This window comes from Rhododendron vialii, chromosome 12a (assembly GCF_030253575.1).
Source record: "Rhododendron vialii isolate Sample 1 chromosome 12a, ASM3025357v1".
In the NCBI taxonomy this organism is placed as follows: Eukaryota; Viridiplantae; Streptophyta; class Magnoliopsida; order Ericales; family Ericaceae; genus Rhododendron; species Rhododendron vialii.
The window spans coordinates 6,829,287-6,845,806 of record NC_080568.1 but is presented as its reverse complement, the minus strand read 5'-3'; the positions used below and the strand labels follow the sequence as shown (position 1 = coordinate 6,845,806).

The 16,520-nt window shown below is 38.1% G+C and overlaps 1 protein-coding gene across 1 annotated transcript; it reads right to left on the bottom strand.

Moving 5' to 3' along the window:
- Nucleotides 1–1,429: 1,429 nt before the first annotated feature.
- Nucleotides 1,430–15,555, bottom strand: LOC131310338 (disease resistance protein RPV1-like). The gene is made up of 6 exons (XM_058337302.1): nucleotides 14,891–15,555; nucleotides 9,017–10,121; nucleotides 6,579–7,001; nucleotides 4,416–6,008; nucleotides 2,542–3,203; nucleotides 1,430–1,670 (listed from the first exon to the last, which is right to left on the bottom strand). Exons 1-6 carry the CDS (start codon nucleotides 15,364–15,366, stop codon nucleotides 1,640–1,642), a joined length of 4,290 nt encoding a protein of 1,429 aa, XP_058193285.1. The 5' UTR covers nucleotides 15,367–15,555; the 3' UTR covers nucleotides 1,430–1,639.
- Nucleotides 15,556–16,520: the final 965 nt, after the last annotated feature.

The window sequence follows — 16,520 nt, the reverse complement described above, 5'->3', positions numbered from 1 at the left end:
GATTGACCTATTATTGTTATTTTTAGGCCTTGTAACACTTGGCAACTTGGGATAGTCTAAAATTTTATATGCTAAAACAAGAAAGACATGGTTATCTTGCTTGATATTCCCTCCATTCTAAAAACGATTATCCGCAAGGCCAAATGACACGACACTTTAAAAAGAATGTCAAACAATTCAGTTTTTTTTTTTGGGCAAATTGCTAAATATCAACGAGCTTTTGACAAAAAATGATTTTCTTTAGGATATCATTATGGATAATCTTTCGAAACGAACGTGATATTTCATTATTCCATATGCAATCGTTTGCTTGGTATTTATTTTACAACTAAACAACCCTCATTAATTCTATCAACACTTAATGGCAACTTAAGCGATTATGGCCTACGAAAAAAAAAAAACTTAAGCGATTATGTCCAGAAGAGATAGGCCCTATTTGCTAGCACTTATTTTATAAGTTAGTGTTTTAGATTATTGGCTTAAAAAAGTTGAAAGAAGTTATAAAACTATTTATTACAGCTTTCTATAAGTTGTAAAAAAAAGAGTAGAACCTGTTTGCTTGAATTCTGTCAAATAATTTTTTATAAACTATAAATGTCTAGATTGTCCGTAAAACTTGAACAAGAAGAACTTATTCACTTAGGATTCTTTTGTCCATTCATATTTAACAACTTAAAATAAGCAAAAAATTCAAATTGAAGTTTAAAATAATCAACTCCCTTCATCACCAAGTAAGAGTCCAGTATTTCATTCTTGACTGTCCCTTGAAAAGTTTGTACAATTATCATTTTGTTTTTTTGAAAAGCTAATGAGTAAAAAGGTAATGGATAAAAGTAGAGGATTATTTCCGAAAGTAGAGGTAAAAGTTGATGTGGAAGGTATACTGGAATACCACTTGTTTCCATTAAAAATACAAAAAATACCAATTTTCGTCCATTTAATTAAGGAAAATGAGCTGTCTTGAATAGCGAGTATTTTTTTTAACTAAATACCGAAATGCTGAAAATACCGTTTAGTCAATAGCGTTAACTCACCCCTAGTTTTGAATAGCATGTGTATTGTCATGACATCTACCACGGAGTCCAACAAGAGAAGGATAATAGGGAGTAACATACAAGCTTGTGATTTAGTGCGCAGTAGTAAAATATGGTTGCCATGAGAAATGAACTCAGATTCAATTCTTTCCATGATACTGAATCAAGTAGCAAATAATTTCAAAATTTTACAGTATGGATGGCAGAAAAAGGAGGAGTTCAAAGAACCATACAAACAATAACATCACAAAACAATTGAAAATCGTCTAACCCACGGAACTTGAAGGATTGTGAAAACGGAAAGAGAGTGTAACGCCCCGATTTTCGGAAACATTAGTTAAATCTTTTAAAAAAAAATTTAATGCCTTTAAAATTTGATTTGATAAACAACAAGGTTAAACAACATGAGTCTTTAATCATTAAAATTGAAGTCAACATAATTAGGTCTTACATATTACCAAATAAAATAGAGTTCCACAATTGTGCAAGCACTTTTGGAACTGAAATTACAACACTAAAATAAACAGAGCTTCTTCTAGTAGTTCATCCACTGTTCTACGAACTCTCCTTTTTGGTTCAAGAGGTCTTCGACGGGGTACTGTTCCTCAGGTTGATCGCATTGCTCTTCGTCGGTACCTAGCGCAAAAATGCCGTTAGCCAACACTTAGTAGATAAATCCCTACCCTATTAACCCCTTACTTTACAACTAAGCAGTTAAATAATATAACAATTGATATCAAAAGAAAGCACAAAAAAGTAACACATCATCATTTTCTTACTATCCATTAACTTAAGTGAATTCTAGGGATCTTCTCCACAAGATCTTTTCCTCTCATACCACTAACTCCACCCGTTTCATGGGACAACCAGAAACGTGGGCTTCGGGGATGGCTTGGGACGATTGGAAATTGGTTCTGAAATGTTCGAGCTCGTGCTAGAAGATTGGAAGCTTCGGTTTGGTTGATGAGGTGGTGTAGGTGAGAAACCCATTTTTCACTCTCTCTAACACTTCATAGATGACCCCTAAACTCTAACTCTCTTTTCCACTTATATGTACTGAGTGTATGGGCTGAAATATAGAGATAGAAGGCTAGAGACTTGAAATTTTCGGAGGGCCAGGAGTGAGTGTAATATATGGGGTAATATTATAGACTTAGACATGGTGGGTAATGAAGTGTGCGGGTGAGGGAGTTTATTTAGGAGTTAAAGGTAAGTGGTTTAAGTTCTGATTGGCTTGGGAAAAGGAGGGCCAAAAACAGCTAGACATTAGAGATGGGTTGAGTGATAGGTGTGATTGAATTGGTAGTCTAGTGGGTAATATGGTGTTATGGATAATAAAAGGTTTTAGTAAGGATATTAGCTAGTTAGGGTCCTGGTTACATACTTAATTTAACTAAGTTTTATGAAGAATACAATTACTCTAATTATGAAAATAAAAATATAGGGCCAAATTTAGGGTTTTTATAGAGAGAAGCAAAAGCACTAAGCAAAGAACATGAATGCCAACCAACTCAGCAGCAGAAAGGTAGACGGAAGAGCGACGGAGAGAAGCAGCAAATATTTCCGATGATTAGAAGATAGTAGTCCTTTGCTTTGATTCCTCCCTACCGTTTCTCCATTCTCAGAAACGCTATCCCTTATACGAGTGCCTTCCTCAGAAGATCCGACAAACGTTGCCAATTTCTGTGATACAGACTGTTGACCTTCGGGCAACCATTTCTCATCTCCATCATAATCGTCGTCGTTTTCAAAAACAAGATGAATCCCACATTTCTTCAGCTGAACCCCCTTGACCACAGGAGGGTTCTGCCTGGCCACTTGAATCTTATCGCCTTCTTGTAAAAGAGAAACTAATGGGTGACAATCTGGATAACGGCACAAGTAGAAGTAATCTTCATCATCTTTCGGTACTCCTGATAAAAGCGGTCCAGTGGTAAATACTGGTTTCGGTTTGTTCTCTCTAAGGATCTTTATTTCGATACCCGCCACTACAGGGAGTTGGTCTCTTAAATCATCTGGTATTTGATGGTTTATAGAGACGACAACGCATACAATTACAGCTTTGATCACACGGTTTTTGGGCTTCGAGTAACAAATCTCTTCTGGAGTAAACCAATCTGGGATTTCGCTTCCAGGGACACTTAAATTGCGCATATACTTCAAAGCAAGCTGCATTCAGATAGAAGAGCTATTTAAGATGCAGAATACGGGATACATACATACATACACTTAAATTGCACATATACTTCCAGGGACACTTAGGCTCCGTTTGATTTGATGTAGAATGTTTTCCATGTAAAATGTTTTTTCAGAAAACAAACTTCAAACTTTTATTTTTCGGTGTTTGGTTGACACTTGAAAAGTATTTTCAGAAATCGATAAAAAAAGTGTAGAGAGAGAGGATGGGCTTAAACGGTGGAGAGATATGAGAATATTGGAATTGAACGTGAATCAGGACTGATAATCGATGAAATTGAATAGTGAAAATTGCAGTAGAAGGCAGTGGGTTCATTTCGGAAAATTACTTACGGAAGATTAAAGGGTAAGTCATTTTCATCCAATTAATGGAAAATGTTTTACATATAAAATGGTTTCCTCATTTTTTACATAGTTAAACACCGGAAAATAGGTAAAATATTTTACCGGAAAACATTTTACGCCAAACAAACGGAGCCTTAAAGTGCTTGTTTTGAGCATTTCTTTACTTAAACCGTTCATCAAATCTAAGCTAAAAACTGCTCAGATCTAGTCCTTTCCGGTCTTTTTTTTTTTTGCTGATTTTTAACTAGTACCCTTAAAATCACGTTCTGACCACATTGAACGCTCGGATCATTAAAATTTGATCGGGAACTATGAGGTGTTTTTTTAGGTGTCTAATTAATTGTCCCCAGAACCACCCCGATGTACGTATATACACACACACATGATACGCATTGTACATATACTCCCATTGTACTTTGTATACTCTTTCAGCTGGATTGCAGCTTTGCAATGAAATTCCCGTTTCTCAGAAAAAAAAAAATCCCTCTAATTTGTAGGATATTTGGTGAAAAAGAAGCTAATATCAATATATAGTTCTAACCTTTTACATGGCTGGGAAGTAGAAAATCTATATTTACCCTAATACCATTCGAACACAAGTACCTTGCTGAAAAACACATATCATGTTATCTGAGAATGTTTCATAATGTACCATACAAAGTGTTTAAGACGTGTTTCAGTACCCATACTTTTTGGATTCAAAGCCTAAAATGATACGATTTGAGTTTACATGGTCTCCCACTTACTATTCTCCTCTGCATCGAATGCTCATATCCAAATCCAAGAAAATCTATATACAGAGAGAGAGAGAGAGAGAGAGAGAGAGAGAGAGAGCAGAACCTTGTTAAGTTTTCCCATAGCCACTGAAGAGTAGGAACTACAACCGCTCATATACAACCTTCTTAAGGACTTCAAGCATTCGAGACCTGGAATACCATTTAACTTAACACAGTTCGCGAGGTTCAGGTCATGTAAATTCTCTAGATTTGATAGATCGGATAAAGTTTCCAATGCAGTACAGCTTTCAGCATTCAACTCCAACAAACTTGACGGGAGTGGGGGAAGAACTCGGAGATTCTCACAGTGAGGCAGAAAAAGCCTTTTTAGAATGGACAGTCCTCTCAGACTGCAAGGAAGACTGTGAAAGTCATTGTGACCCAGATTCAAAGTCTCTAAACCCGACAACTTCTCAAAATCATCTGGTATTTTTCCAGATATTTTCCATGCACGTGCATGAAATTCTTCTAACAAGGAAAGATTTGAGAAAGAAGAAGGAAGCACAATCGGTTTATTAGCTATCTCTGTAGTTTCAGCATCCTCAGATACCTCACGATAAGGCTTCTTTCCCATTTTTAATATCATCAACCTGGAGAGCATGCCAAAGCTTTCAGGTAGTTCTGTCACTGAAGTTTCCTCCATGTGCAAGTGGTGGAGGAATTTCAAATTCCCAATTGAAGAGGGAAGTCTGCAAAGCTTCACACACTTATTCAATCTCAACATGGTGAGGTTTTCCAACATTCCTATGGATTCCGGCAGCTCTACAATGGAAGCATTCACAATGATCAACCTGGTAAGAGTTACCAAGTGTCCGATTGAATCTGGCAATGATCCAAGAGATTCACAATTTCTCATCTCAAGCTTTTCAAGAGATTTCAGACCATCAACCTCATCTGGCAGATCTATGATCGATGTCCCATCCAACTGAAGCTCAACAAGGGAAGCCAACCCACCAATGGAAACAGGGAGTTTGGTGAGAGAACAGTTTCCAACAGATAATTCTTTCAGATAGGATAACGAACCAATAGAAGCTGGCAGTTCCATCAGTGAACTACCATTAAGCCAAAATTTCGCTAACATTTTGAGATTGACAACAGAATCAGGTATTACAGTAAGCCATTTACACCACATCAAACTAAGTGTCTCCAGATTGACCAAAAAGCCAATGGAATCAGGTAACTCTTGTAATGCAGAACCATTAAGTGAAAGGTCCCTTAAACAACCCAGCTGTCCTATGCAAAGGGGTAGCCGCTTTAGGGATTGGCAGTCGTTTAAACTGAGAACTTCAAGTTTTGTAAGCCGGAATATAGATTCAGGCAATTGCTCTATCGCAGTATTATCAACAAGAAGCTTTCTTAAAGAATTCAAGCATTCCATCTTCTGCGGTAGTTCTTTTAATTTTGAGCAACCGGAGAGGATAAGGGTCTCAAGATGTTTCAGACCAGACACATCGTTTGGAAATTCCACAAGGTTAGAACAATCCCTCAGGTTCAAATGACGTAGAGTAGTTGCGTCACCAAGTGATTTATGAATCGTCGTTAAACTAGTGCAACGCTCAAGGATCAGCTTTTCCAAGGCGTGATGCCGGGATAAATCAGGAACAGCAGTTAGGTTGTAGCAGCCATGAAGATTCATAACCATCAAGTTCTCTGCCACCTGAAAATTTACCAAGATTTACTTGCGCCCATCAAAAAAAAAAACTGCTGCAATGCAAAACTGTATGTGAAACCAAAATCAAGGAAAAACCTCATCGACAACAGGTTTGCAAAAGGGAATAAAAGCAAAGAGGAGAATAACAAAAATGAACACAGCGAAGCCTTTACATATTCATTCTCAATCAAAATTCATTCAACAAATCATATACAAAACAAGACAACACTAAATTCTCTGACATTAGAACACTCTCTCCGACAATAAAGAATCACAATGGAATCCCAAACCTTGTCAACCAACATAAGGCATTTTGTGTTACCAAGGAAATAAGATATGGATGCAAAATCAACCCTCAGCCAAGCTGTCCACAGACTCCACACTTGGACATGTTTAACAAATTACAGCATTCACCAGCCACATCGCAATATTGAACAATGGACACTAAGTCGAGGAATATAAAGTTTTGACCCTAAACCTAAGACCAATTACTGGCACCAGAAATTTAAGCTTGGGTACGAGGAAATTCAAAAGCAGCCAATCATCTCATATTATTGATGCAATAGTGGAACATACCTTGTTCTTGTACCAACTCCACCATCTCAAGCCCCACACATTTTCTATCTTGCTGTCTGAGAGATCAAGAACAGTAAGCTGCTGTGGACAAAAATCAGAAGGAAGATTTTTCAAAGGACATTTCCTCCATTGTAGCCACTTTAGTTCAGGAGGTATGCATTGGAAATTTCCCTCCAATCTCACGTTACTTAACTGAAGAAGTCTCAGACAAACCATCTTTTCAAATGGTTCAGTTCGAAGTGTCACCTCTGCCTCTTTCTTGGCTCCAGAGTAGAAGCACTCTCTCCATAAACCCATCAAGTATGTTATTACAGAGGTGATATTGGGTGTCATTTGGAATATGTCCAAAGAAAGTGATTCAGGGATCACCTCCATATGATTCTTTTCAAAGTTGAGAATGATTCCTTGATTACATCTCGTTCCCTGACATCAATGATATGGAGGAAAAAAATTAGTACAGTATCATGAAATACAGGCCGAATTGGTGCCAATCATGAATTACAGGCCGAATTCGATATCAACATCTATACGGTGGAGGAATTTAAGGGATTCTTGGATGGCATTCGAAAGTTGAAAATCTAGTCGTATCTTTGAGGAGCTTTGTTTAGGAGTTTTGTTTGTCCTCCAACTCTCGGTTGGTGGTTTTTCTGTTGTAGCTTTCTTTGGCAGTGTAGCTTTTTTGTGCTCCATGCCTTCCCCTCGATGTATCTTGGTCGAGTTTTATAAAAGTTTGCTTTGCCGATCAAAAAAAAATCATGAATTACAGGCCCAATTGGAGCCAAGTGAAGGAAAAGCAGTAAGAAATTTAAGCTAGTACAATTACATTCAAGGTGACACCAGAAAATATAAAAGCAGTCATGTTGCAGAAACCGTGACATGTGGGACAAACTCAACAACTTCTATTTTTTTGGATTGGCCGATTGGACACCAGTACCTCACTAAGAGACTTTGCTAGGTAAAACCACTAACACCTCCATTTAGTTTGTTGCAGAATAAGGTCCTACTTCCTTGCATCATTTAATGTTTTTTTTTTTTTATCGGCAAAAATAATTTCATTCATCACAAGGATATAAAATGAAATCAGTACAATACAGTAGGAGTAGAAATGCATTGAGCAACTTCTTCATTTAATGTGTTACTGCTGACTAGTGCCTAGAAAAGCAAAAATGTGTCTCTACAGTTCTATTGCCCAAAAAATAGTAGGAAAAGCCTAAACAAATAGAACAAACACAAGGTTTCCATGGTTCACCCACTGAGATGACTCGTCTGAAGAACAAAAATTTCAATATGATGTGTTGTTTCGGTCGGAAGTATTTACTATACCTTTAACAAACTTGGAATACTGTTTAAGCAGTAGGAAGTATTTAGTGTACCTTTAAAAAAACTTGGAATACTGTTTAAATACAAAACTACATCCTATCCAAATCAAATGTAACCAACTAATAAAATCGATAAACATATTTGACGCCACTCACCTATTCATGTAAAGATGCAGGAGTCTAATTCAGGATTAGATGGTTATACAGTGCTTTACTAACCAAAAACTATTGAACCAAATAAACAATCACCAGCGTTTATGAATTTGAATTCTGCACAAAGTTCCTACCAAACCAGGTTCACGACTTTGAATTCTTCACAAAGTTCCCACCAAACCAGGTTCACGAGTTTGGATTCTTCACAAAGTCCCCACCAAACCAGGTTCACGAATATATACGAAATTATCACCCCATTAACGAAGGTAATGAAGTTTCAAACAAACTTTCAAGAGAGACTAGAGAGTATATTTGGTAACAAGATTTAAAGGACAATTAACAATATTAAGAATCATATTCAGTAAGAACCAATAAAAATTGGATTTTATTTTTGAACGGCAAAATTGAGAATATAATGAGCACTAGTGTAAAGATTTGGGTTGAGGAGTTGACTTTGACATGCATATGACAAAAAATAACAAAGGCCATTCTAAAAGAAATGAGGAAGAAAAAGAAGAAGCTACTTGTGATAAAAATCAAAGAAAATAAATGACTAAACCCTGTCACATTGTCTCTCTTCATCTCTCTTTTTTCTCAAGTCTGCATTCTCATATTCTCAATCACATTCAGACGGATAATTTGTACCCAAATATATCCCTTTTTAGTAACAAGGAAAACAAGCTGAGTAAACTAGTACTCCTTGCGTCCCATATTCTAGGTCTTTCTTTCCTTTTTGAGTTGTCCTGAAAATATTGTCTATTTTAAAAAGCCAAAGAAAAAGATTGTAGTTTTACAAGGGTAACCATTGGAGATGCAGTAAATCTAATCGAAAGCAGGGTGTGGGGGATTAGAGAACTAATGTCATAGAATTTAAATTCAAACCCATTAAATAGCATGTCCAGTAAAAAGTTGGTATTCCCAAACAGGACCTAAGAGAAAGGTAAGGCCTGCAGCTAAGATTCATACCATCCTATCTTTGAAGACAGTCAGAATTTCAGCATGATCCCACAGTCTGCTTCGCATACCGGGATCTGAAAGGCTTTCATGCCGAATAATTTGTCTGCCCATATCCCTAATTTGATCATGCATCCAAAAACTCTTGTCCTGCATAATTTTAACAAGAGATCTTGCTACCAGGACATTGATTGCAATCTCAGCTCTGAAACCGCAGCCCTTCACTATGTCAATTGCTTCATCTCTCCTCATTTCTAGATTAACAAATAAACAAGCAATATCGAGGAATATACACTTCTCTTCCTCATCCAGCCCGTCAAAACTTATCCTTAGGATATCCTGGAGATGGCGCGGACGAATCTGCTTCAGCTTTTGCAGAGCATCTTCCCATTCCTCCACTCTCCTCTTATCAAACAGAAAAGAACCAAATACCTCCAGAGCCAAGGGTAATCGTCCAGTAAGGGACACAATTTGTCGAGACAGACTCAGGAAAGTTTCAGAGGCCTTTCTAGTTCTCAATGCATGATAACGGAAAAGGTCTTCTGAATCAGAGAGACCCAGTTCTCTCACCTCATACATCTGATGCACATGATGAGCAATCAGAACATCTTTATCTCTTGTAGTAATAATTATTCGGCTTCCTTCATAAAACCACTCTCTTTTGGCAACCAGTGCACCAAGGTGGCTTCTATCATCGACATCATCTAAAACAATAAGGACTCGCTTCTCCTGAAGCATCCTTTCAATTGCAATTTTTCCAGCATTAGCATCATCTACATTAGATGCCCTTCCCAATGAAAGATCACCAAGGAGTTTGTTCTGAAGAGATATCAAACCATTTTGTTGCATCATCTCTCTAACATTGGAAATGAAACTGCGGTGTTCAAAGTGGCTGACAAGTTTATTGTAGGCAGCTTTAGCAAGGGTTGTCTTGCCGACCCCACCCATTCCATGAAGCCCCAAAACTCGTATGCCGTTAGATTTAACATCTAACAATCTCAATAGTTCCTCAATGGGGTAATTCAGGCCCACAGCATATGAAGCCACGCCCATTGGTGTGTTGCTTAATTCAGCCAAAATCTTTCTGACTAATAATTGAATCAACCCAGGTTCTTCGCTGCCATTAGATGTCATATTGAGAACATAGTAAGTAAATGCAAAAAAGGAAAGAAAACTTATACAAAGAACGGGAAATTTATAAAGCACGTTTGAACAACCAAATGGCAAATTTGGAGAAAGGTACCAGCATGTTACATCAAGTGATCAAACATGACGAGAACGATGTAAATTACTTTAAGAGCCCCATGCTTGTAATCTCTTAAGTAGTTGGTAGAACTAGAGTCGGAGTTTCTTTTGCCATAAAAAAAAAAAACTTTCAAGTACATGAGAATATTTTTATCAGGAGGGTCCGTTATTGAATCAACATTACACATTGAAAACACCATTTCATACTATGTCCTAACAATATTTTCATGTCTTTATCTATGTTAATTGTTAAGTCATCTATATGAGATTATTTGCTTGCTGGTACTAAATATGTTGAGATTGAGCCTCTGGTAAATGTTGTCGTACCCACTTCCACAAGCTCAGGAAGTAACACTACCAAGTTATAACAAATGAATACTCCTCCCCACTAAAATATCAATGTAGTAAGGAACTTCTATATTTCCAAATCCGGAAATCAGGGGAAATGTGTAACTAATGACCGAAGGAACAGGACCGAAGGAACAGAAAAAAAAAACTCAACAAACACAATTTATGATATACTCTCTCTGGAATATTATCAACTCAATCAACAGCTTCATAGCCTGCCGATCAAAAAAAAAACAGCTTCATAGCCAAGAGGCCTTTTATCCTTATTTCTAATAGTTGAATTCTAAAATCGCTAGGAAACAGCTTAAGACAAGAAAATACTTGCAAATAAAGCCTACAATTAACATGTTAAGGAAGTTCGCCAACCACAGAGAGATTTGAGATCATAGTCGTCAAACTATAAATTTAATCATGTGAATTGAAATTGCCTTTACCTGAATCGTGAAACGAACGCATAGTCAATCGTACAGATTCTGTCATAACTGTAAAACTACATTAAAAAGTACATTTATGATTTCATACATAAGAGATGCATTACAATGATGCAAAGGCCTAAAATAATAAAAGTTTGCTCCAAAAAGATTGTGTAGTCGAATATTCTTAGCTTGCTTGTATGGCAACACATTCTAAGCCCTGGCCTGAACTATGATCCTATATAACCTAAATGATTATGCTATGGTTTCTAGAGGAAACAAGATGATGTTAGAGATACACACAATATTCATTCGTAGATGATGTTATACTTACCGAGATTCAAATATTATGGTATACTCATTGTCCAAAGAATCATCTTAGAGATATTTATTCCATGGGCGTTGAGTGAATATAATTTGTCTTGTATCTTACTAAACTATGTAAAAAAAAAAACTGGTAAAGTGGGAACAATAATTATGGGTAGATGGTAATATAGCCATAGAACACTATATGGTCAACATCGGCATTCTAGAAGAACAAATAATAGGGAAAGGGTTAAGCGCACAACTGGTCTGGATGCTCTAATCTCGAAATGCTTAAAGAATTGATTACAAAATAAATACTCTATGAAGATATACTCTTGCTTTTCCACAAAAATAATAAATGAAAAGGGATTCAAAATTGTCAGATGTGTTTTCAAGAATCGCACGTGCCGTAAATTGGAAATCAAGTTGTGAATCGTATAACATTCATTGCCACTTTAATCCCAAGATAGATTCACCAATAGATTTGTACCGATTTTGACTGAATCTTGAACAGAATCATGAATTTCCGATTTTGACGATCATGTTAGAAATGTACTCAAACCTAAAAGTTAAAAAGAAAAAGAAGCATTCTGGCAAGAGAAAACCAAAACCAAATATGCTTTATTTGGCCTAATGACTATAATTACCACTTTTGAACCATCTTAGGTCATGTCCCAACCGTGTGTTTGCTCCTTGGACCATTTCGGATGAGACATTGTGGTCCCAACCCAATTCAATGTTAAAGCATCCAACTCAGAACCAATTGACAATGAGTGGAGAGGCCGTCTAGGCTCATATACAAGTTTTTGGAGGAGATAATTAACCGACGTGGGACAATTTCCAACACTCCCCCTCACGTGCGACCCTCGCACGTGGAGAGGTCAACAAAGGATCTGGAACACACGGATCACAATGAAAGAAAGTGCAACTATGGCACAAACAAAGGGAAAAGACTCCGAAAACCTAGCTCTGATACCATGTTAAAGCATCGAACTCAGAACCAATTGGCAATGAGTGGAGACTAGTTTTTGGAGGAGATAATTAACCAATGTGGGACAATTTTCAACATTCAAAGCAAAGGAAAGTCCTCAAAAGTACAATCTTGTTACCATAAATGATCAAATTTCTCCACAAACTTGCTACGCTATCTAACAACACCACATCACCCAGCCAAAGCATACAGCAGTTAATCCCATTCAAATTTGTACAATTTTAAGCTTCTAAACTTCCAGTGGAGATTAATTGTTGTACAAGGCTAAGGGTGCTTATTTTACAACTCATTATGAGGAAGTAATCGAGTTTAGAAAAAGGAAAAAAAAAAAAAACCTATGAGGAAACACACGGGTCGTTTCTCTATGCCTCATGTGCTGAATCCAACATTATAGCTATAATATACACCTCGGGTTCTAAATGGTTAGGGTTTGTTCGGTTTGGGTTTTGGGGGAGGTTTTTGATGATAATGAGTGGAGAGAGAAAGATAGAGAAAATTTATTGGAGACCATGCGCAGGGAGAGGAGTAGGGTTTTGAGGTCTTAGGCTTTGCTTCTCAATAGTAGTTAGTCCCCTTAAGGTCTGTTTTCCTCGGTGGTTGTTAGGAAAAGATAATATACACTAATGCGTTGACATATGAGTAACACATGTAGGCAAGCAAATATAAAATCAAGACTGGGAAGTATGGAGTGAGGGAGCTTTTCATCACTTAAATATATTTTACCCATGGAAAACAAGTCACACTAAGTCTATTTAAACAAGAAGCAATTTCTCTACTATAATTTCCGCTAAAATATCTTTAAGCAACATTGTGTCTTTGCCCTTCTCTAGGCATAACCACACAAACAAATAAACTGCTTTGCATGTCCTGCGTTGCTTACCAGCAAAGACTGAAATATTGTAACACAAGCTGACCACCAATTGGGTAGTAAGCTGGAAAACAAAGTCAACTGTGAAACAAATAAAACACCTACGAAGGAGTTTAAATTAACCAAAAGACAGACTCCACCATTTTACAAGGAATATACCAAATAATAAAGATAGCGGGGGAATCAGAACAACCAAGTGAACTAAAAATTTAACAACAAAAAATAAACAGCTGAATCCCATTAAAAAATAACATAGTACATTAAGGACCACAATCTCAGTCTGCTTATCATACTTGAAGTCTCAAGCTTCCCTGGCTGTACCATTGTATTACAATAGTCACATCCAATTAGTTCCTTCAAGGAAATGACATTATAGAAAGACTCACGTGTCCCTTCTTATCATACTTGAAGCTAACTAATATTGCCGGCACAGGTAGACCATGAAGGCAGATATCAAGCTAACTATGGCCCTAGATCCCACAAACAACAGCTGGAAGGATACAGTCATTTCCCTTTGAGATAGGACACTCCTATCAACATAGGGAGAGACTTTTTCTTTTTCTTTTTCTTTTTTTGAAGGCAAACGTAGGGAGAGACTTAGTGCAAAAGCTTCATCACAACGCGGATATTAAGTGGACGTTAAATATGACACAGTCAACTCGACTTAGTGTTTGCACTTAAATAAGTTGCTTACTTTCACATGATTCTTCTAATAGTCGGATTATTTTTAGATATTTTCCTCGTAAAAGTATTTCTTTAATTCAATTAGACGTTCAGCTAAATTAACCATAACTATGTAACCCAATTTCTAAAGATTCACCGAAAATAGCATATCCAAATTACAAGAAAACATTTGCATCATTAGTCTTATACCCCTATTAAAAAGGTAGGCTCATTGTGGAGGCTAGTTTTCTTCTGGGCTCATCTCACAACTAAGAAAGCTAGGAGGATCATACTTCTGCTGACTTATCTCCTTCTCATGACTGAATTTTGAAAGCTAGAACAAGAATTCTGCTGGGTTTTCTCTCTCCGGACTGAATCAAGAGTCAAGACTCAAATTTGCCATGTTCAAAAAGAAAAAGACTGAAGCAAGACTCCAGTTTAAAGTATAGCCAAGCATTCTTAAAATAATCTCTCTCTCTCTCTCTCTCTCTCTCTCTCTCATATACTATATACTGAATCAAAAAACTAATACCCCGACAGGAGCCAGAATCTCCGGCTTTTAGAAGCATTATACTATTCCATTCACGCGAAACACAAACACCATATTAAAATACTAAACCAATAATTGAATTTCATTGGGGTTTTCCCTACCAGAAACATTGAAATCAAGGTTTTAAATAACAGAATGTAGAGGTCAAGTCAGGGTACGGTAGCCGGGAAGTATCGACCATACGTAACGGAAATCGGTGGTAGAAGTAGGGAATTTTTAAAAAAAATTCTTTGAAGTGCCTTTCACCCGTAGGCTTTCAATTTTCATCTCACCAGTAATTGTCCAATATTGCAATTAATGGTTTGGATCTATCCAACGCGAAGAGTCCTTAAACAAATCCGAATCATTGACCTTCCCAATGTATGATCCACATTTGGACTGTTTCCTCAGTCCACAACTTGGATCAGAGAGGATCCGATCCCAAGTTAAAAACCGTTATTGCAATTAATGGCCGATATCTAAAACCTCGATTGAAATGAAGAGAGAGGAGAGAGAGAAGTACCTATTCTGATAAACAAAACCAGAGATCCCACCCGCCTTTCCCATCGCATCTCTCCACCGCACGACCTTTTCCTCCTCAAACCTACTCTCGAGGCTTAGAAAGTCCTGTTCGAACGGCCCTTTCTGCCGCCGCACGTGCGAGGGGTCCACGTTGAAGAACACGGGGAGAAGAAGCCTTCGGCACTCGCAGATGGTCGCGAGCTCCTCGAGGCACCACCGCGACGAGGCATAGCTGGGGGAGATGACGGCGATGGCGGCGGCGGAGTCGTGGATCGCGTCGAGGAGGCTCGACGAGATCTCGTCGCCCTTGCTCATGCCCTCGTTGTCGCGGAAGGCGCGGACGCCTTCGGCGAGGAGGGCTTCGTAGAGGCGGTCGGTAAAGCCGAGGCGAGTGTCCTCCCCTCTGAAGCTCAGGAACACGTCCCACCGGAGCCTGAACGCTGGCGCCGGTGGCGACGCCACGTTGTTTTCGGCCATTTTTTTTTACTCCCGCCAACAGTGAACTGAACTCGAATAATTAGTCGAACTGCTGCGTGTAAACTAGACGAGACCACTTTGAATTATCCATCAAATTATATGTGGATTGCTGGATGAGTTATGAGTTTTCACTTGCAGGCCTTTACATATACTGTAGAAATAAAACTACACATATGGGACTTATCAAAAATAAAACTACACATATGGGTGTTTATATATCTGCAATTTGGCGAGAGAGATTCCTTCCTCCTTCCTGAATCTGTACATGTATATCAATACGCGTTTACATGTACGTAGAAGATAACTGGCAAGTGGCTTCTGGTTTTCGTCCGTCAAACACATGCTCCTTCTCCCTCCCTTTTCGTCGAGGTTTCGTGGAGTCCATATGCATAGTAGTAATTTCGCAAAAAAGTACGATTGATAGCGGTATTAGGGCACCACCATACTCTCTCTCTTTCTCATCGAGTCCATACACTTAATAATGACCTCTCGCAAAAATATACTAATTGATAGTGGAGTTGTAGACCTGGGTACTGCTGGACGTCATGTGGCTGTGCAAGTGATTTTTCTCCACTTTTTCTTTCCTCAAAAGTTCCGAAGGCCATGTCTGAACCTTGCGCGTGTATAAGATGCAACCACACATTGAAGTTAAAGTTTTTCCGAAGGCAATTTCGGACCCTTGCCCATTTTTTTAAGGCTTAATGCAAGACCACATTTGTCACACAAAGGATCTTGAGGTATTACGTAGAGGTGCTCCAAGACCCATTGAATAAAGAGAGATGATACACCCACCGAACACCCCATCCACTCCGGGCCCTGCACAGATGATCCGAGCTGCTCAATAATTTTTTTTAACAAAATTGAGTGGGCCCTCGTGAAAATCGTCTCAATCCGATATGTGCAGGTGCTTGATCCAAACTTTCAAAAATCAGATGATCCTAGCCGTTCACAAATGGAAGATTGAAATGAACACCTACACATATCAAATTGAGACGATTTTTACGAGGGCTCACTCCATTTTTCTTTTAAAATTATTAAGTGGCTTGGATCATCCGTGTGGGACCCGAAGTGGGTCCCACACACGTGCGGTGGATTGGTTGTTCGGTGGGTGTATCATTAACGTTGAATAAAGAAGCTCTGTGTCGCATGAGTCT